This window comes from Homarus americanus, unplaced genomic scaffold, assembly GCF_018991925.1.
Source record: "Homarus americanus isolate GMGI-L3 unplaced genomic scaffold, GMGI_Hamer_2.0 scaffold21314, whole genome shotgun sequence".
NCBI classification, from domain to species: Eukaryota; Metazoa; Arthropoda; class Malacostraca; order Decapoda; family Nephropidae; genus Homarus; species Homarus americanus.
In genome coordinates, this window is record NW_024720811.1 from 1,094,180 (window position 1) to 1,116,280 (window position 22,101).

At 40.8% G+C, this 22,101-nt stretch overlaps 2 protein-coding genes across 9 annotated transcripts in view; one reads left to right on the forward strand and one right to left on the reverse strand.

The window, feature by feature from the left end:
- The window catches only part of LOC121861203 (TOM1-like protein 2), a 41,755-nt gene extending 36,017 nt beyond the window's left edge, over nt 1–5,738 (reverse strand). For 6 of the 7 annotated variants that reach the window (XR_006087987.1, XM_042358812.1, XM_042358810.1 and 3 more), the window contains exon 1: nt 5,673–5,738. Coding sequence is in view for 6 of the 7 variants with exons in the window: in XM_042358812.1 (XP_042214746.1) it covers nt 5,673–5,682 (10 nt within the window). In the remaining variant the exon portion in view is untranslated. The remainder of the gene's footprint in view (nt 1–5,672) is intronic. The other variant, XM_042358811.1, reaches the window with a different exon arrangement.
- Nucleotides 1,675–19,578, forward strand: LOC121861202 (dynein regulatory complex subunit 3-like). 2 transcript variants are annotated; one of them, XM_042358807.1, is made up of 12 exons: nt 1,675–2,057; nt 4,622–4,829; nt 7,096–7,229; nt 7,349–7,504; nt 8,196–8,365; nt 11,808–12,014; nt 12,166–12,306; nt 12,443–12,536; nt 15,032–15,151; nt 15,414–15,548; nt 17,236–17,432; nt 17,798–19,578. In XM_042358807.1, exons 1-12 carry the CDS (start codon nt 1,875–1,877, stop codon nt 17,898–17,900), a joined length of 1,848 nt encoding a protein of 615 aa, XP_042214741.1. In that variant the 5' UTR covers nt 1,675–1,874; the 3' UTR covers nt 17,901–19,578. The 2 variants fall into 2 exon arrangements, with proteins under 2 accessions (XP_042214741.1, XP_042214742.1); XM_042358808.1 differs by lacking the exons at nt 1,675–2,057; nt 4,622–4,829 and adding an exon at nt 5,254–5,296.
- Nucleotides 19,579–22,101: the final 2,523 nt, after the last annotated feature.

The following is a 22,101-nucleotide window of genomic DNA, read 5'->3' on the forward strand; positions in this document are numbered from 1 at the left end:
AAGATACATATAGATATATCTCACTACATTCTGAACAATAAATAACAATGATTCCATACTGAAGTAAATGCAGCAGCTATCGAGTAATTAAAACTTTAAATAAAGCCCATAAACTGATATGTTTAATACCTGTATATACAGTAAGGTGTACCTGATCTGGGCTAAGTATATACTGTCACCTTGACCTGTGTGCAATAACATTATAACCCAAAGGAGTCAAGTCTGCTAGTAATGTTGTACTTGTATTGACAGTAAAACAAATGAAGAAGTACTAAGGTTAGCAAAAAGTTAAAAAGAAATACTTGAAATGTACATAAAAGAAAAATTAAATACCTAATGTAAAAAATTATAATATTGCAGGTACAGTAATTCCCAGGTGGTGACAGTATCATACAGGTCATGCCCTAACATAGATATGATGATTATAAGCATTTCCATAAAACACTTAGCCTTAATAAATGCAAACACTCAACATTGATGAATTAACAGAAACGTGTAAATTGAGTGGTCTAGGGTAGGAACACTCCAGGTATCAGGATCAGGTGTTGGGGAGAGATTGGTGTTTGGGAGACGGAGAGACGGATATGCCGGGTATTTCACCTGTCACCAGTCAGTATTTATATGGGGCGACTTGGAGGTGAATCATTTATCATTACGTCCACTCTCTGCAGTGGAAACCAGTACCCCTCATGACCAAGTGACAGGCGCACCTCCCACTCATTCTGGAAATCATCCTCAACAGTACTAGTTAGTTGTAGCACTTGTGAGTACGTCCCCCACTATTATAACTTTCTTAGATCTTCCCTTTTCACACCACAGTGACCTTGAGTTTTTACTGTTCCTTAATCAGTACCAATATGTACTGGACCGTGTGTGTTACACCCCCTTCAACCATGGTGTCGACACAATACTCCCTCATATCCTGATGCCTTTCTACAAAACTCACTGGGTTACACCAACCCCAATTGTACATATTACTTTCCTGATTCTCCAGAGTTTAGTTCTAGTCTCCTACTACCCCATGCCTTCTCCTTCATTAGCCATAACATCAGCAGTATTCCCCTTCACTTAGATACCTTTTTAGATCAGTGTATAAATTATCTTCTATTGCCCACAAATTTGATGTACTTGGGTTCTGCGAGACCAAACTCACTAACGATATTGACCATTTGTATAACATTCCTAATTATGATAGACACTGCGTCAACACGTCACGACACAGTGGTGGTGTCGCCCTATATGTTGATATCAAGTATAACACTTCTGTAAGAGATGATTTAAAGGTCCAGGAGGAGTACATGGAGAGTGTTTTCACTGAATTACGTAACGACACACGAAATATTCTAGTAGGAGTAATCTACAGAAGACCCCACAATAATGTAAGGAATTTTCTTGATAAATTTTCGGAGTTTATCTCTATCATAAGTTGAGAGAGGAAACTTTGCTACATTACAGGAGATGTCAACCTTGATCTATTAAGATCAGAAACCGACTCCCCAGGATTAGATCTATTCTGAATATATGTGAAAATTAGCGACGGGAATAATTAGACGCGGCGTGGCAAAAAAAATATTGTTTTATTTATAGATATACTTAAAAAAAATTGAATTAATATCTAAAATTCTTATGAAAGAAACAAATATGAATGCAGCCATACCTCGGTAACCATGGTAACAACGACGCCAAAACATTAGGCTGTCTGATACAGCGTTAAAGTGAACACAGTCTACCACTACGCATAATCTTCAAACAAATTAAATGAAAGAAGTTAATTGAAAGATACATATGGCCAAGTGCAAACTTTGTCCATAAACTGAGAAGTTTGTTGAATTTATTGTAGATTCTGAGCCTTAAACCACGTGAAATCGTGCAAGATGAGTATCAATTGGAGACGAAAATCTGATGATGGTAACAGCAATAGGGGCAGATCTATCAGTGAGGACGACTCAGAGGCAGATAAGGATAAGGAAGAAGGTGGTAAACAAGTCCAGAATATTATGAGTTTGTGTAAGGAGTCCAGCGGCATGATGGCCACTGTCACGTCTCTCCGCTCGACGGTAACATGGCGAGGCTGCCACCTCTTAACTTTAATTTTATTTATTTATTTTCTAATTTTAAGCATAACTATATAGTTTTGAATTATATACACATGTAAATATATACAACACTGAAATTCTAGGTCAGAAATTTCTGAAATTTCTGATTTTCAACAGAAGCATATCTAAAATATGACGCCAAGGTGTGATGGCATATGGCATTTTGTTCAAAAGATTAATATATCAGCTGGGAACGTCTTTAGTTACCATATAACAAGTGTTGTTTTTGTTTCTTTACTGCAACAAGTTACACATGTTAGCAGAGACTATTTAATTCCCGTCACCAAGACGCTAGACTGTTATGAATGTTGACAGTAAAGGCGTCTGGCGGCTGTGTGCGGCTGACTGACTTTAAGTACTTCAAGTGTACTTCCTTGGTACTTATCTTGAACAAAGGCTTCACACTCTTACGCTCATATCGACATACGTTTGTGTAAGAAGAATCAATATCAAAGAGGGCAGTCTCGTGGTAGACATTGAAAATATAATTAAACTCTACCTAACACAATATATTTATCTCCAGGCAATAAGGTACAGTACAAGATAATGGTATTACTAATCACAACTGTAATAGCAGGTAAAAACAACCAAGCACTCACATAAACGTACATACCTGAGTGGCTGTACAGTACCTACAGTTTTTACCTCACTGAGTGGTCAGGGACGCATCTAACTCACTGAGAGCCCAAGACCCCTTCATTATGCCTAATGAATGCCTCGTACACTGTATTAACGTCGCTAAGTGGCCACAAACCCATTATCACACTTTTTGAGTACCCTCGAACACTGTATTAGTTCACTGAGAAGTCGAGTACAATTCAAGAACATGATTGGCTGTGAACACTTAACACTTAATGAGTCAACACACTATTGTAGACTCACTGAGTAACCGTCAACGCATATTTAGCTCGTTTAAGGCCGCAAATGGTCTATTAAGTTCACTGAGTGACCGTGTTATGGTCACTTAATGGCCCTGAACACATCAAAAGTGTATTGATTGGTCATAATGACATCTTAGGCTTACTGAGTGTAAATGAACGCAACTTGCACTTACCGAGTGCTTCATTATACTGTTTTTGTGGGTTTTTTTTTTACGGACATTAGCCCACCCGGGCACAGGTCACTGACTCACATCGGGACCCGGGGGGCAAAAATGTAATAATAATAATAATAATAATAATAATAATAATAAAGAACCATAAGGAAATGCAAAAATTAAAACAAGATCTAAAGTGAGAAACAATATGTATGTTGTGTTGTTAATAGTAAGAGAAACAATTGAGACCCTGCAATTGTGTGTAAGTGAGGCAGAAAGTCAGATCATCAACCTGGGACTTGGTCACATGGCAGCAGGGTCCACCATTAGACAACACATTATGCTTCCAATATCTTCCCAGGCGGTAGTACCTCCCTGTTTGGTAGCTGCCTACTACCTACTACCTACAAACAACAGGAAATTTTAACACTATGAGAAGGCAACACCGCATTATGCTTGATGAGTGTGCACACAAACTAACAGCAATATTAATCTTATTATTATCATTATTCCTGCGGTTACTATAATTAAAATTGTTTTCATTATTTGGTTCACCTCAAGATTACTTATCCTAAATTATTTCACATGTTTAAACACCCAACCGCTTACCTAACCTACGCATATGAAATTATATATAAGGGCATTTAATCAAATCATATTTAAAATTTCTATATCATTAATCACTGAGTCAATTACTATTATCAACACGTCATCAATACATCTGTAACATATCTGGGGGCGTGACGAACATTGCACTGTGGTAACTTAATCAAGAGAGACAGAGAGAGAGATGGTTATATTTCATTAGCATTACCTTCACTTCTTTCGCACAGTGACTAATAAACTTAATTAATAACCAATAATATAGTACAGTGGTGTTTTATAAGAGAAATTATATAGTTGTTTCGTTTAAATGTTGTATTGATAATTCAATAAAGGGTGAAATTGGAACCAAGTCTGTATGGGTAGAAATTGCGGAAGGAAGAGAAAAACTAATTATGGGAGTGCAGGGAGATATGATAGAAGTATTTAAGTGGGTGAAAGGAATCAATAAAGGCGATATAGATAAAGTTCTTATAATATCCGAGCAGGATAGGACTCGGAGCAACGGATTTAAGTTGGATAAATTTATGTTTAGGAGGGAGATAGGAAGGAACTGGTTCACAAATAGGGTGGTGGACGAGTGGAACAAGCTTAGCAACTTGTAGTAAGTGCTGGAACTCTGGAAAGTTTTAAAAGGAGGCTGGATAGATTCATGGATGATAGAGAGTGGTCGTAACTCTCGACAGGAGCTGCCATGCACAGGCCAACCGGCCTATTGCAGACTCCTTATGTTCTTATATATATATATATATATATATATATATATATATATATATATATATATATATATATATATATATATATATATATATATATATATATATATATATATATATATATATATATATATATATGTCTTGGATTACTACTATAAAAAAATCCACAGCTACACACATCAAAACGATCGACAGGAGAGGACGGGGAGGAGGAGGTGGGTGTTAGCAGGGGGCGGGAGTGGGGCGAGATCAATCCCTTGACGCTGCAGACACTGAAGGAGGCGCTGGAGGAGCAGGAACCACAACTGCCAGCACTGACGCACGCTAACGCCACCAACACCGCCAGTCACGTCACCTCTCTATCCTTACAGTTCAAAGGTTGGTGTCTGTCTGTGTATTTGAATATCTTTCGATACAGTATGGACTAATAGTAGTCTTAGTAATAATAATAATTTATATCTGAACAGCAATAGTCACGTGAAAAATGGTGAAATAAATAAACAAATAAATAAATGCTTTGGGATTTTATTTCTACAGTTAAATTGTGATTCTGGGTGTTGCCTCAGCTCTGATATGAAAACATAAAACTAAGTTCACTTGAAGATTAGACACCCCCTCTTACTTCACCTGGAGATTAAACACCCTAACGCTACCAGAGAGTGTTGTGACGGCACCGAGTGTGAGCTCTTTCAAGACAAGACTTGACCAACACTGGAGCAGGTTCAGGTACATTCAGGAGCCGGTGCATGCCCAGTACTTGCCAACAGTGCGTGACAGAGACGTGACCGATCGCCTAAGAGGCTAACGAGCCGATCAGTGGTGACGAGGATAAAAGTAAAAGTACAGTGAGTGTTAAGCGTTTGGTGTATCTAATCTTGACGGAATCCAACTTTATCTGACCCAATTAGTGTAACACAACAGTGTATTAAACCCTTGAGTACAGTATTATTGTACTCAAGGGATTAGCCCTCGTATTCATAGGGATAAGCTATCGTAAACATCAGGGATTAAATATTGTACTCAAGGGGTTAAGTGGTCGCACTCACGGATTAAGATTGTAAACCCAGATATAGTGTACTTTTACTAAACTGCACTACTCTTTCTAAGTCACCTGAAGATTAACCACCCTAAACCTTACCCAAAGTAAACATTAGGATGGAGTGGTTAATCAGCAAGTGGTAATAATCTTCAGGTAATACGTGGGGGAGTTTCTGCACTTACTCTTTACCATGGTTCCTCCTCTGACGGGTGGCCACGACTGAGCGCGCCAAGGCCACAGCGTTATCATGTACTGTACTCTGGCCTTATCTCTCTCACACATATTCTTGTCTTTCTCCCCTTTCTCGCAACTAGTATGACAGTTAGGTTAGGTTACATTTGGTTAGGTTAAGTTAGATTAATCCAGGATAGAGTGGGTGGCTAAACTTCAGGTGAAATAAACTGGGGTGCCTTATCTTCACGTGATCAATTTACTGCTGTCATCACTTACACCCGAGAAAAAATAAATAAACTTACGAACTTTTGAGAATTACGGTCATGGTTGTTTTAGTAAGGTTTATCTTTCTTACCGTAGTCTGATTTTTTTGAGTGAGAGTTTTATTAGTGAGTTTATTAATATGGCAAGCTCGAGATAATGGTGTCATAAGCTCGAGATAATGGTGTCATAAGCTCGAGATAATGACGTCATAAGCTCTAGATAATGACGTCATAAGCTCTAGATAATGACGTCATAAGCTCTAGATAATGACGTCATAAGCTCTAGATAATGACCCTTCAGAATGACGAAACAACAACAAACTGTGTCGCGGTGGTGATGGGAGGGGGGAGGGTGCGTCCAATTATCTCACCGAGGACTGAATCATAGTGAACATATATGACTTATCACTTGTCTCATGGTCACCTAGAGAGAGAGAGAGAGAGAGAGAGAGAGACAGAGAGAGAGACAGAGAGAGAGAGAGAGAGAGAAATCACTTCCTGTGTGACTCAGAAACAATAGATTACCCCCTCAATGGTTGATGTAATGTCCTTGTTATTTGTCCTTATAGTCCGTGTTCTTGGTTTGTTCCCTGTCAGCGTCTGGGAGGAAGGGGGAAATCCTCAAGTAATCCATTATGTAATCCAGTAATTCCCAAACTTAATTACATCATTAACCCATTGTCACCTGTTTGCCTCACCTGATGCTAAACGAACTACCTGAGCCATTAACTAAGGTCATACATAACATTGATGGAAGTGTATGTTATAGTTTAATAACAAGTTTTATTGTTTACTTAGCTCTGGTTCCACTTCAAAACAAAACAAACACCTTAATAATGAGTGGGACGGATGGGGTTGTTTTGCTGCAGCCAGTTAGCCAATCAGGGCGGCATGGTGGCGGATACTGTCAGTGACGTGATTAGAGATACACACAGTCAGTTCAGGCTCTTTGTTGCCTGTTGAAGGAAGCGAGAAAACTGGACTCATATAAATATATAATAAAAAAAACAGTGAAAAGTTCCAGCACCTAATTCACGATAGTTGGGTACCCTGTGCACTCTGTTCTTTCCTGATAAATAGGTCAAATTAACCCAATGAGGTAATTCACTATTAGTTTGGGAATCACTGATCAAAGTTATATAGTATCGTGTTGGGTATCCGGTTACAGGTCTGGGCAGTCTGGATTTCTTGTGGATGTTGACGAATATAACTCGACTGGTGCTGAGTAACAACAGCCTCACCGACACCCGGGGACTAGAGCGACTCTCCAAGTTGACCTGGCTTGACCTCTCCTTCAACCAGGTGAGTTACTGACCTCGCGTGACCTTCCCTTTATCTTGGATTGACCTACATTATAACATGCATTATTTTATCGTTGTGTGTATAGCTCTTTATGATACCATCGAGGTTTACTTACGCAGATCAGCCGCATCAGCAGCTTGAAGTCACTGAGGAACTTGGAGGTGTTGGCCCTACACAACAACCTGCTGCGGCGACTGGAGCGAGGCGCCCTCCAGCCCCTCTCTCACCTGCAAGTCCTCACCCTCGCCAACAACAAAATCCACGACATAGATGACGTTAGTATCTTACCAGAGAACTTGTGCATGACGACTTACCACAGTTCTGCCACCTCCCACTGTGTTGGCTGGACTGAATTATAAATCTGTCCATCTTTTGAGACAGTAGATGCATGTAGTTGTTTGTGATGTCTTCTACTATAGTTCCTCGTGTTGAAAACTTGGTCATTAGTATAGCGGCGTTTGTGGTGTCTTCGTCATAATCACTGTTTGTGACGGAGAGCTGAGTAAAACACTTGAATGTTCACAAGGTCAGGGAAACCGTTTGCTTATGCCTGTGGCCAGTTGGTTCCCACCCACAGTAACTGGCGTCCCTAAGCTGTTGTGACCTTGTTAGATCTCCAGTTATTCACATTCATCCTTCTGGGTATTTTCTGTGGTCATAATTTAACCCAATTACCTCTTGTCACCGTATTGAGGACTTCTACCTAACCTAACCCACTTGTCTTATCGTATTTACACACCTTATAGATTCGTTAGAGGCACAAATTCTCATTTCTTATGAATTATGGCACAAATTATTCAAAAATCCGAAAAACATATACACTTTACTAACCAGATATACTGTATGTGTGGTAGGAATGGCTAGTCTTTCAGATGCTCGTGATAACTTTACGGTAGGGCGCAACTAAAGATATATTATTTGTAAGGGAAAAAAGTCTTGAACCTGTTAACTTATTGTTGTACACAGGTACGGACGCTGCGACAGGTCAAGTGCCTGGCGAGCCTTAACCTGGCGAACAACCCGCTGTGCGACCACCGCTACCCTGACTACGTCCTCGCTCATCTGCCCGACTTGGCCTACCTCGACCACCGCCGCCTCACGCCCCAAGACCACGCCCACGCCGCCCAACAGTACAAGTACGCCCACGTCCAACTCCAGTATACAAAATTCAAATATTACGAAGTTGTTTGTTAAGGTGCAATATATGTGCACAATGAACCAGTATTGTGCACAGTAAATAGTATTGTGCACAGTAAAGCATCGTTATGCACAGTGCAGTATTGTCTATACACAAGCTGATCTGTATGCCTGCATGGTCGACTCGCTCTGCTGTATGTACTGTACAGTATAGTAAGTCAAACAAATGTAAACCTGTATAATGATTTTACTGAGTGAATATTATTATTATTACTCCTCAGTTAGTAATTATGGGGACTAAGAAAGCCACTGGCCGCCCTCCTTGCTCTCACACAACTACAGTATCAGTCAGCTTCGCTCACTCCCTTGTGCGTTAGTTTTTCCTTAAAGTCAATCTTCTTTATTTCATTCTTATTTCCATATATAACTGCTATGAACCAGAGTCATCCACACAAAATTTATTTTTTATATCAATAAATTTAAAAGCAAAATTTTAACTTTCGTAGAAATGTTCAAAGTTGGTGTGGCAGCTCTGGTGTTGCTGGTGGCGGTGACGGGGCAGGTGGGGTACTGGGGCGAACCTATAGTGGAGGGCGTCAATGTTGAGCTACCGCTCGACAATGACCCCGCGCCTGTGTTAGGCCCCCAGCTCTCCAACCCCGGGACACAGGTTATTCAGGAAGGTGTGACGAACTCCCCACTGCCTGTGTCGAGTCAACAGTTTGGGTCGGGCCAGCAGTTTGGGTCGGGTCAGCAGCCTGGGTCGGGTCAGCAGCCTGGGTCGGGCCAGCAGCCTGGGTCGGGCCAGCAGCCTGGGTCGGGCCAGCAGCCTGGGTCGGGCCAGCAGCCTCGGCCAGCAGGGTCGGGCCAGCAGCCTCGGGCCAGCAGTCTGGTCGGGCCAGAAGTCTGAGTCGGGTCAGAAGTCTGGGTCAGGCCAGCAGTCTGAGTCGGGTCAGCAGTCTGGGTCGGGTCAGCAGCCTGGGTCGGGTCAGCAGTCTGGGTGTCCCAAGCAGCCTGTATCGGGCCAGCAGCCTGAGTTAGGTTGCAAACCCTACAACCCCGTGGCGAAAATGATTGTAACCGAGGGCGTGAAGTCTCCCCCCAAGGGACTTAAACTCAAACAACTCCTGAAATATCACGAAGGTCAAGAACAGCTTAAGCGCCAGCGCGCTAAAGTTAACCTTGAACGCTCCCGACGCCGCATGGAGCAGCTGCGCCGGAAGAGTGAAGCGAAGGTCAATCGCCAGGAAAAGAGAAAGCGTCAAATTCGGCACTATGATAAAAGAACGATGGTCGCACTGGAGCGACGCTCCATGTTGCTCAAACGTATCTTGAAGAAGCAACAACTCGAATTAAAAAATCCCGCAGGACCATGTTCCCCTGGCGGCCAGCATCGCGCTCCGGCCCTGCCAACCAAGTGCTCATGCCCATGTGGCAGTAACGCCAGCCGCTGATCTGCCAGACCTCACCATTTTATTGCTTATTTCTTTTTCACTATAAATTTCACTTCACGTCACCATGTACACACCAATGTACACAACCGGCACACGAGTATACACAACCTACATACACCTGTGTACGTAATCTACACAAACCAACACACTAACTATGTACCGAACCTACACAAACCTGCGTACGCCTGTGGACGTATCCTGCACACCTATTAACAAAAACCTGCAATTCCCAGTATTGTAGAACTCCTAATCAACTTCCATGATGGCTGTTACCGTTTTACGTATTTTCTGGACGCAGGACTACGCCACCCCTGTATTTTGATTGTGACTCGAAGTGGTCTTGTGGAGATTCTCGTGGCCAAAACACACATCTTGGTCTGCCTAAATGCCAAATCTTCTCTCAAAAGACTGGACACGAGGACGCTGACTACGTGTCACTATAGGAGACAGACTATTACGGTGTTCGTGCGGAACCAAAAAAACATCACCTCTGAGCATGTAAGCAAACCAGCTGAACGCCTGCGAAATAACTACCCAGATTGTAGAATTTCCACCAACTCTTTGTTCAAAATATCGGATTACAAGTGGTGATAGGTTATTTTAATTATTTCCGATTGATTATAAGTATATGTAGGTTAGAATAAAAAGGCCATTGCTAATTGTCACTTGAATTTTACGTTGGCCAAACAAAGGACTATCCCCTTCTCACACCAATAGAAGCCACACTGCTGCATATATGTACAAACCGCACATAGGGGCATATTATCCCTATACTGATAGTTCAGTACTCCATGATATTCTCAGGTCAAGACATTGAAAAATATCGTTATTGAAACTACACATCGGTAGATATTTGTAGTGGCTTATTTTGCCCAGCTACGGTGAAAGGTTGTGTTGTAGCCGATTTCGTAGTGGTAGATATTTCGCAAAATACCAGGGTTGGCCATCTCTGTTTCTGTCTCATCTGTGGTTGTCATCTTTCCTATAAAGTATAACTTCACATTTCCTCTTGTAGTCTCTCTGGCAGGCTAATGGATATCTCTTTGCAAGGGTGAATCCTGGGGGTGGAGAGCGGGTTCTGGGGTTCCGGATCCCCTTTCTCATCAGAAATTCGAATACGTTTTCTTTAATGTAGTATTGTAATCATGGCATTTTTGTATAGTAAAAAGTCATTACTATTGACCCCAAATTATCTCTTAATATCAAGTGCACATGGCTTCAAAATGCTCATGATATTGATCAGATTTAAAAAAAAAAAAATCCAGGGGGAGGCTTACAGCTTCACCCCCTCCCATACAAACCCCCAGCTGAGTGGGGTCGCTTTGCTCGCCATGTTACCCCACCCGCATCTTCTTGGACCCCCCTTTTGATATTCCTGGATCTGCCCGTTTTTGTTATATTTCCTGTTCATGATCTTATACACACTTCTATCACATCTCTGAAGGCAGCGGTACACCAGTGTTGGTAGATCTAATTTCTTCATCCTCTTGGGTTAGCTCAGCTCCTTTATTACAAGAACCAGCTTCGTTGCTCTCCTGTGGACATTTCAATAGTGACAACATCTTTCTTTCTACACGGGGACTAGACTGACTGAGCGTATTTCTGGTTGGGCCTAGCCATTGCCCTACACAGCTATCTCAAAATTTTAATGTCCATTTACTGGAACAAATTGCCTTGTTCACTTAGTCAAGCTTATACTACTCAAAGCCGGAAGAGCCCCCGGGTCTGGATTGCCTTGTTCACTTAGTCAAGCTTATGCTACTCAAAACCGAAGACATTCATTTGCAACCATTCCAAGGTTCCTTTCTCGGTGAACTATATCCAATTAAAATCTCTGCAATTCATTCCCTTTGGGTCTGGCTATTCTACTGTAGATGGTATACTGTGTCTCTGTACCTGCTGTGTACCTTCATGGTCTTGCACTTCTCAAGCTGGAATCTCAACATCCATTGTTAGACCACTCTTATAGTGTATATATTCCATCCAGGTCAGTGGTGGCAGTAGTTGAGGCACAGGAGGAGAAGGCACAGCAGCAAGAGGAGCAAGAGAGACTCACACGTGCGTCACAGGAGGAGCACAGAAGGGCTGGGGTGCTTGCCTTAAACGATGGCTCCCTCTTCTCCAGGATGTTCCGCGGAGATAAGGACATGGGCGTCCTCCTCCAGCTGCCCGGTGCCCACACCCTCATGACCAAGTGAGTCTCCAGATTAGGTCAGCATGTCACCACAACTGACATAGACTCCTAGTGCAGTCCTTGTCTGTCCATTCTTGTGTAATGTTTGTGTGTCCCCAACAATCCTTTTCAAATATATACCGTACTGTACAGTCTTGTCATAATCCCACAGGTACCGGGACCAATTCAATGCAGTGTGCCTGCGGGTGTTCAACGCAGGTCTGGATCATGAGGTTCAACGGCAGACAGAATTAGAACTTCTGCAGGAAGCTCTTGATGTGGCAAAGAATGACGCTGACACATATGCTCGTGGGTGAGTTATTTATTTAATTTTATGTTCCAGCTTGTGATGCACAGGAAAGCTTTAGGCTCCAGCATTTGATGTACAGAAAGGCTGTAGGCTCCAACCTGTAGTGCATGGAAGCTATAGGTTTCCGTATTTCCTACAGGGTGGTGCGGAGGGTGGAGGGGGAGGTAGAGACCGTGGTGGCAGCTGGGCAGGAGCTGAGGGCTGCTGAGGAAGCAAGTCTTGGAGATGACCAGGTGGGTGGTGTACCAAAACTCCAGCAGTACTACTTCGGTCTCTTCTGTTACTTCCACTTCTGCTTTAACGATGACTACTATTACAGACGGGCAAGGGGTGACCTAGTTGAGGTGTATAAGCATCTCAGGGGGCACTACTCAGTCTAGTGTCCTTACTTGGAGCTGGAGGATGCTCGCCCCACAAGGGGTCACAGCTCAAGATTGAAGAAGCCCCAAGTCCAGAAAACCGTGAGGGCAAACTTTTTCGGAGTGAGGGTTGTAAACTCTTGGCACAATCTACCAGAGAATGTTGTGACGGCACCGAGTGCGAGCTCTTTCAAGACAAGACTTGACCAACACTGGAGCGGGTTCAGGTACATTCAGGAGCCGGTGTATGCCCAGTATTTGCCAACAGTGCGTGACAGAGACGTGACCGATCGCCAGGGCGGCTAACGAACCGATCTTTTGGTGAAGAAGATAAATGAAAAGGAAAAGTAATCAGAGACGTGACCGATAGCCCAAGTGGCTAATGAGCTGATCAGTGGCGAAAAGGATAAAAGTAAAATCTTCTGTCATTACTACTGATTAGTGGTTTTTTACCTACAGTATTTACTTTTGTCTGGGTCTTGCCTAATATAAGCCATAAGACTCTTTCCCTATACCATAATATAATCTCCAACAGTTCAGACCATTTGGCTTTGAATATTTTCTTCATTTGATAATGACACACTTGGGTAAGTAGATCAGACAATAATGTTGCCATTTTTGCCAATTCATATGTACAAAAAAAATTAACTGGCTTGGGATTCATATACAGCCTGTTTGCTTCACAGGTTTGTTATTTACTCCATACACCAACTACAGTAGTACCCCGCTTAACGCGGTCAATAGAACCCACAGGGTACCGTGTTAAGTGAAAACCGCGCTAAGTGAACAACAGAACATATGGGATTAATTCCAATAGAAACTGGCCCGACCCCCAAACTCCACTTTTTGACGACACACAACTATGTTGTAGTAAAAATTTTATCTTAACTTTATGATGGTATGAAAAAACAAGTAATATAGAAGAGGTTAGGGTAGGAAAAATAAAGGTTAAGTTAGGAAAAATAAAGGTTAGGTTTGGAAAACTAAAAGTTAGGTGGAACACTTACGTTAGTAGAAGATATGGGTCGGCATACAGGGATGGAGGCTGGTTCCGAGGCAGAGGGCAGGCTACTGGCCCTCAGGTGAGTCACCATCACTGTCATCCACACTTGTCAGGGCCTCCCTGACAAATCCCTCAAAGTCATCTTCACTGTCTCTACCTCTGTCACTATCACTGGCTTGGGCTGGCTGTGGTGGGTTGCGGGCGAAGAACTCAGTTATGCTTTTTTGACGGCTAGTGTTAATGTTGTCTTGATACACCGTGATGTACGGCTCCATAGCCTGCACCAGCCGGGTATGGAAGACTTCATAGCAGTCATCGTCATTGTCGCGGGAAAGGAAGGACTTCATTTTCTCTGCACACTCCATGGCACCCTTAATATCACTATGACTTAAACTGTGTTCTTCGGAGAATGACGCACCTTCTTCCTCCTCTTCACTGACGTGATCTTCTTCCAACATCTCGTCGGCAGTCACTTCAGGATCTCTGATCACCTCCAGGATGTCTTCGTTGGTGGTCTCGGAGAAGCCTTCAGCTGTAATATTGAGCGCAGCTTCTCTGGCAAGGTCCACTGCTACTGCAACAGTCTGAACCTCACCAGTCACAGGTTCACTCCTCCTCTCAGCTGGTATGCCATGCAACACATGTCTCCATGCGTGACGAATCGTAGCAATAGACAGCTAATCCCATGCCTCCACCAAGAAGTCTACAGCTTGTTTGACGTTAAACTTCTTCCAAAATTGTTTGACGAGATTTTCTTGAGTCACCACCTCTTGTTCCTTGTCCTCGTCGCTTTTACTCTCGCTGTCGGTGTCATCCAGCTTACGCAACTCATCCTTGGTGTTGGTAGAGTCGTTCAGGAGCTTGAACTTCTTTGCAGAGTACGCAGCTTTCGCATTGCAGATCAACTCCTGGTCCATGGGCTGGATTAATGACGTAGTGTTGGGAGGAAGGAATAAGAATCTATGTTTTAAGGTAATTGGTTAGACTGTACAGTAATGAATTAATTTACCGACATCCAGATCCCCACGTACTGTATAGTAGGTCATTGTACTCTATACAGCAGTATAGTATAGTTGACAAAATATTTAAGTAATAAAATGTCTTGTGTGTGTGCATGTATGTCTAGATTTCTTGACTGGTCTCTCCATATTTAAACTCTCATACTGTATATAGTATGAAAAAATTTCTTTGAACACCGACATTATCGAAAACCTCTAGTACATCAAGTGCCAGGGACCAGTAGCTATATTTTCTCTTGAAGAAAAATGTTGCTGTTGATTCGCTTGTCAGCCTTCTTGTATTATATACAGTACTGTATTACCAAGTACAGTATTGTCATTTATGATATAAGAAGTGATACCTGCAGGAGGCACACGAAGCCAGAGTGGCCAAGGCCGTGGCACTGAGAGAGCAGTTTGATGCCCTGCTGGATGACGCCTCCCAGGATCTCCTCACTGCTGAGGTCACACTTGCTGACCAGGTCAAGGTCAGGGAACACATTTAAATCATGGAGATGCTTGTTACAGTCACTGTAGTTCTGATTTCCTGCCAAAATATTAAATTGGAACCATTACATGTAAATAATGTACAGTATTTGTAAATATGCATGAATGTTTTCTTGTACCATGTAATAAATAATAAAAGCCCAATATTTTTGTTTTCCACTTCAGTTCATTTTTGTTCTTCCTGATTTATGCAAGTATTATAGTCAGCAGTTTGGTCCAAGAGACAAATTGAACACCTTACAGGATGTGGTAGATCGTGCCAGGGAGGAGTTAGGAACCCTTGTGGGCAACTTCCTGGAGGCGGCGGCTATGGAGCTGCAGGAGGGACGACGCCTCGCCTACACCTTCTACTGTCGCCTCCGGGAGCTAACAGCCAAGGTACCAAATTAGATATAATTAAAGAACTACAGTACTGTTTGTGGTTATTCCAGAAGTTCTTCTGTTATCACTGCTATCTTAGGTAGGTGCTTGTGTGTAGGTAATGTACCATTTCTTATACAGTCGATATTTAAGGAGTTGAAGTGGCTTTCTTTCTGACCTTTCCTCCAAATATCATTCCATTGTGCTGTAAACTAAAGGTTACAGGAAGTTTGTCCATTCACTTCCCTCTAATCATTCTATCATTTCAGATATGAATTGTTTCTCAAGATCAGGACAGATAATAGACATTGTTCTCTCACAATGCAGACTTGGGTTTTCCTCCCTTAGGATCACTATATATACCTGTGTGTATATATATATATATATATATATATATATATATATATATATATATATATATATATATATATATATATATATATATATATATATATATATATATATATATATATATATATATATATATATATATATATATATATATATATATATACTGTGTATATATATATATATATATATATATATATATATATATATATATATATATATATATATATATATATATACTGTATATATATATATATATATATATATATATATATATATATATATATATATATATATATATATATATATATATATATATATATATATATATATATATATATATATATATATATATATATATATATATATATATATATATATATATATATATATATATATATATATATATATATATATATATATATATATATATATATATATATATATATATATGATGCAAGTTTCTTCAGTGCTCCACAACATGACACTGGACATAATTTTATAGGTTCTGTCTTCAGCTACTAAACCTCCTCACTCAACTAATCTTTCTCTCATCCAATACTCCTCATCTGTACACACAGCACTGCCACTCTTGTTTTCCCATTATAACACATTTTTTCATACTTTTAAAGAAAATCATTAATCTTCATATACTTTACTGAACTTCCATAGTTCTTGTCTCTCCATTTACCACTATTACCTTCTAAATCCATCATCTGTGTATACTGTGATCCCAATAACTGGAGAATATCATACATTATCACTACTCTATACTATACAGTATACAGGATGATTCAGCAAAGAGTACATTAAATTGGAGGATGAAATCCTTGGATAATTCTAAACCACAATGTCTCTATGGTAAAATGTCAGTTTCTACATAGTTTCCATGTTACAATACATTTAAGATGTAAATTTGATGTGAAACTCCCTCCCCCTGTAACTGCCTCTATCTCATTCGGTCGTACACGGTCCCTGTCTCACTGCACACGTGTCAGCCATCTGTCTCACGCTGTACTGCTGTACATAAGACGTCTGTGAATAAATTATTGCAAAAATCTACGGGAGTTTCACATCAAATTCACTCTAATTAATACATCTTAAATATATTGTAACATGGAAACTATGCAGAAGCTGACATTTTACCATAGAGACATTGTGGTTTAGAATTATCCAAGGATTTCATCCTCCAATTTAATGTACTCTTTGCTGAATCATCCTATATAAGCAGTGAAACATACAAAACTTTGGATATTTGGTTAACAGTAGAAATTGTATCTGGTAAATAAAACACCACGCCAAGGTATACATTAGATGAGTGTAACAAGTTTAACCCTCTGTTACTGCTGTGTGGCAGATGGTTGATGATGGAGCAGGCGGCAGTGAGGGCATGGATGAAGAGAGGACAGCACGAGTGTTTGAGGGCAGCGACACACTCACATCAGCCCTGGCAGGGATTCATGACCGCCATCTGGCACTGATTGATTCCCGGGAGGCTGACCTGCGACAGCACTTGCAGCAGTGGCTCACACACACACTCCATGAAATTTCTAAGTGAGTCTGTAGATCCTCACTGAGGTGGCTATGTCCTGTGTGACCCATCTTTCAATCATGTATAGAGTATAAATACCTTTCTGTTGAATTATTTAACTGTTATTTCTTTACTTCATACTCCTGCCAATATCTGCACAATATCTCAACAGAACTTCCATGTGCATAAGAAACTAGTGTAATTATCATTGCAACAGGAAGTACTATACACACACAATATTTCAGGAGCATTTAAGCATTAACCTTTTCTGGTAGTAAAGAAAAGTTTTAGGAAGCTTTCATCTGTGATAATTCCTCATCATCCTCCTCCCATAATATTGTTAAAATGAATTCAAGCTGATGATAATGAGTCAGTTACCATCTTACAGAGCAGAGTGGGCCAGGCACCGGAGCCGAGTGGAGGAGATCACAACCCTGACAGCGAGACAACGGCAGCTGCTGTACGATGCTCTGCCCACCACACATGAATAGTGAGCTTCTGGCAAATGAGGGATAATTAAGGGTTCTGTGACAACTACCATCTTCAGCTCTTAACTACCTAGGAAGGAGATAGTTCCTAGTAGTACATCTGAAGCATTAGTAAATTATCTAGGACAGTGTTTCCATTACTTGCCCTAGTAAAAGTATGAAGTCAAATAGATACCCAAAGACGATTCATGTCAATAAAACTTTCACCGAACACTTGAAATAATGGTTGTCATGCCTGAAAAAATCACTATAAAAATTTTGACATGGATTATCACTACCTTAAGTACTGTATCCAACCCCCATTATGCTCTGAAGACTGTCCCGAAGAAAATAAAAATAAATGGTACATTATCAGATCCATAAACCAACAAATGGACTCCTGCCACCGAGTTCCTTGCAGGTAATGGGAAGTGTACTCTGGAACACGTCAATAGGATAACAAAATAAAACAAACCAATGAAACTACTGTATCTTTCTATGGTATATATACACAAAATACTGACTATAGTACTATAAATTCTCACACAATAATCCATGTTTCATGAATACAACTGGATACTTTAAGCATAGTAATAATGGTCTACCTGGTTTGGCTGAAAAAGGTTTTAAAAAATTATGGCCCCAAAGTTTATGGTTTCACAGTGCTGTAAATAACAAGTGCTATTTTATCTATTCTGTGTTAAATGCAAAATAAAAAAATCACTCAATATTCACGAGAGAGAGAGAATTTTTTACTGGCAAAGTCAATGTACTCCTCTAAACTTTTGAATATAGTGCACTTAATTTATATTCCCATCATTAATGAAAATGAGGAGTATTCAAGAGCCAGTCGGTCATGATAAGATGCATTAGTTCAAGTCAGTCCAATAGTTACTCCATTTGTCTGTCCATCAGGCTCTGCATCCACAAAGGTTTATACCAACACACACAATCACTCATGAACACTTTCACACACACATTGATATACACACTGTTACGAGTGTCCACCATAAGTTCTGTTCTGGGTATGAAATATGTTGGTTTGGAGGGTGTGTGGTTGGCTCGAGCAGTTTCGTTCATTACTCGCCCACACTGACTGAGTCATCATTTAAGTATTAAATCTATTTATTACATTGTGTATTGGACTGTATTATGTTTGATTGTATTGTGTATGATTGTATTAAGTTTGTATATAGGTTAGATAAGTGGAATTAATGTCAGTAGGGGAATTTATGTAAATTTTACGTTTTGGCCAATCAGGATATGATACGTCGGTATTTGGCGGTAGAGAGGTGACCGTCTGGTAGTTGGTAGTCAGTCTAGGCACAGCTGTCTGGTGACCAGCTGGTAGTCGGTAGTCAGTCTAGGCACAGCTGTCTGGTGACCGGCTGGTAGTCGGTAGTCAGTCTAGGCACAGCTGTTTGGTGACCGGCTGGTAGTCGGTAGTCAGTCTAGGCACAGCTGTCTTAAGTTAAGTAGTATACCCTCTCTCTGGTATTTTGGGAGTTGGCATTTGACTATTGAGTTTTGTTATTGCTTGATATTGATTTTGTGTTATCTTGTTGTACCTTCAGTCCTTACTCAGCCACTTCCAAACATCTTGTCGTATCATTATTGTTATTTATTTTATGTTATGTACAATGAAAGACAAAAGTCGTGTCGTGAAATTTGGTGAAAACATATGCTGAAGGGCTAAACTTTTGGTCCGCTCTGCTTTGTGGTAGGGGGCTCTCATAATGTGTCGAGTTATATTTAATGTTTGTACAAAACCGCGACACGACTTTTGTCTTTGATTGTACATAGGTGATGGTGGTGGGAATAAGCTAATAAATGTTCATATTTTTATTGACTTGTTTAGATTTTGACCTGTTAACTTGACCTTTGTTGGGAGAACTTGGGAGTAAGAATATAATAATAAATACCGATACATAGAGCTAAATGATGTCACTACACAGGTAAGAAGAACAAATGACGTAAAAACATGGTGAGAGGTCAAGACAACAGTAGAGATTAAAAAAAAAATCTCACTGTAACACCCTACTGCACTGACCTCCCCACCAATTGTAATTCAAGACTAATTTTCACAACAGTTGTAATAAATTTGAATAATAATACTGTAAAAAAAATATATATGAAGGGTAAGTTAGATCAGTAAAAATGTATAAAAACTCCACTGAATCAAACATAAGCTAGGATAAAAGATTGACAATACGATATAATTACCCCAATAAAATATCTTGTTTTCTAAAGCACTACTGTACAATGATATTGTAGTTATTTCCTATAAGAAATGTAAATTCAACAATCCTACATCATCTTATCCATGACTGTACACAACAAACACACACACACACACACACACTTGGTCACTGTTGTCTAAAAAGTTCCAACATTATAAACGATTGGAGTGAGTGAGCGGAAGAGTCAAGATCAGGTGAGGGAATAACCTGACCTAACCTTACCTAATCTAACCTGACCTAACCTTACCTAATCTAACCTGACCTAACCTTACCTAATCTAACCTGACCAAAGCTAATCTAGCCTTACCTAATCTAATCTAACCTGACCTGACCTAATCTAACCTGACCTTACCTTATTTAACTAGACCTAACCTAACCTGTGCCAATTACAAATTCTGTAAATTCTTGTGGGTGTTGATTGCAGTTCCTCAAGTCTATACAACATTCACCAAAGAATTTTCCCCTTGTATTACACTGTACGAAGCAGCACAACATGTGCTAGAACAAGCTCAGTAGGACACTCACCATCAGTCTCTTTATTCTCTGCCTTTAAATATTTTATAGTAGAGAAAACAAACAAAGTTTTGTATAAGATCAAAACTATCTTCTGTGTACAATGGGGTGTGGTGGCGGAGAGAACACGGTCAGTGGCGTAGCTAGAGTGTGTGCCGCCCGGGGCGGCCCTTGAGTTTGCCCCCCCCCATGCCCCCACAAAAAATACATATTGCACAGTGACTCACCTAACCTAACCAATAATTAACCACAGAGAAGAACAGTATATTTTACCCACAACTATTTAATTATGTCCGTAACTTTTGAAAGCCCTTACTGTTGTCAGACAAAAGCCACCCTGATCAAAGTAGGGGGCTTTTGTCTGGGTGGCTTTCGTCTGGGGGGCTTTTGTCTGGGTGGCTTTCGTCTGGGGGGCTTTTGTCTGGGTGGCTTTTGTCAGGGGGGCTTTTGTCTGTACCCCAGTGAGGATAGTGTCTTAGTATAAAATCGCAATGCTGTGAAACAAAATCTTAATATTTAATCTCAGTACCGCAGCAAAAGTCACATCAATATTTTTTAACCAATACTTTAATATTTCTTACCTTATAGTATTATGTCTTCCAACGAAGTAAATAACTGGATCGAAAACACAAGAGAACTTAAAAGTCGTCTAGCCTCCCCTCGTCTTGTCACGATGGAGACTTGTGCAGAACTGAAGTGAATTGCTTGTAACTGGTGGATTGGTCGGCTGTACATGAACTGATATGACCCGAGACTGCATGGTTTTGCAGCTACTGGAGACGTTAATCCTTCCCTTTGTATCGGCGGCAAGTTAATCCTCGTCGTATCTGACCTAACACCTGACCCACACCACATGAGCTCACTGGCGTACTTGTTTGAAGTTGTTTCCTTAATCCTCAACAGGTTACAGGTTGTGTGTGTGGCGGGGGGCCTCATAGCAAGGGTGTAGCTCATGACGTGGCCGTGATGATGTGGGTCAGGTGTTAGGTCAGACACGACAAGGATTAACTTGCCGCCGATACAAAGGGAAGGATTAACGTCTCCAGTAGCTGCAGATATGGGTGATGATCAGACCCAAAAGTGCCGTCCCCCCCTAGCTACGCGAGTGAACACGGTTCTTGCCTCCTGTCCTTAGAGCTACTGGTCACCCTAGATCACCCTTTGATCTTCTAGCTGAGACTGGATACCCGACTTTACAGTTGGGGGAAAGTGTAGGAGTGATTGTACTGCCCCAAACAGCCTGACATGCCTATGGGACCATTTTCATTTAAGTGAACCTGTATAAGATATTAAATACTGTTCAGCAATTCCATTAAATTTTCTAACTTATGTATCCTAAAAATTCATGATGAAATTAACCTTCTGATGGTTATACCAAACAACAGAATAAGATACCTATTCTAGTAACATGGCACACTGTACTATACTGATGTAACCCATCCTGAGCTCATGAGTGGTGGTGTAGGAAGCCT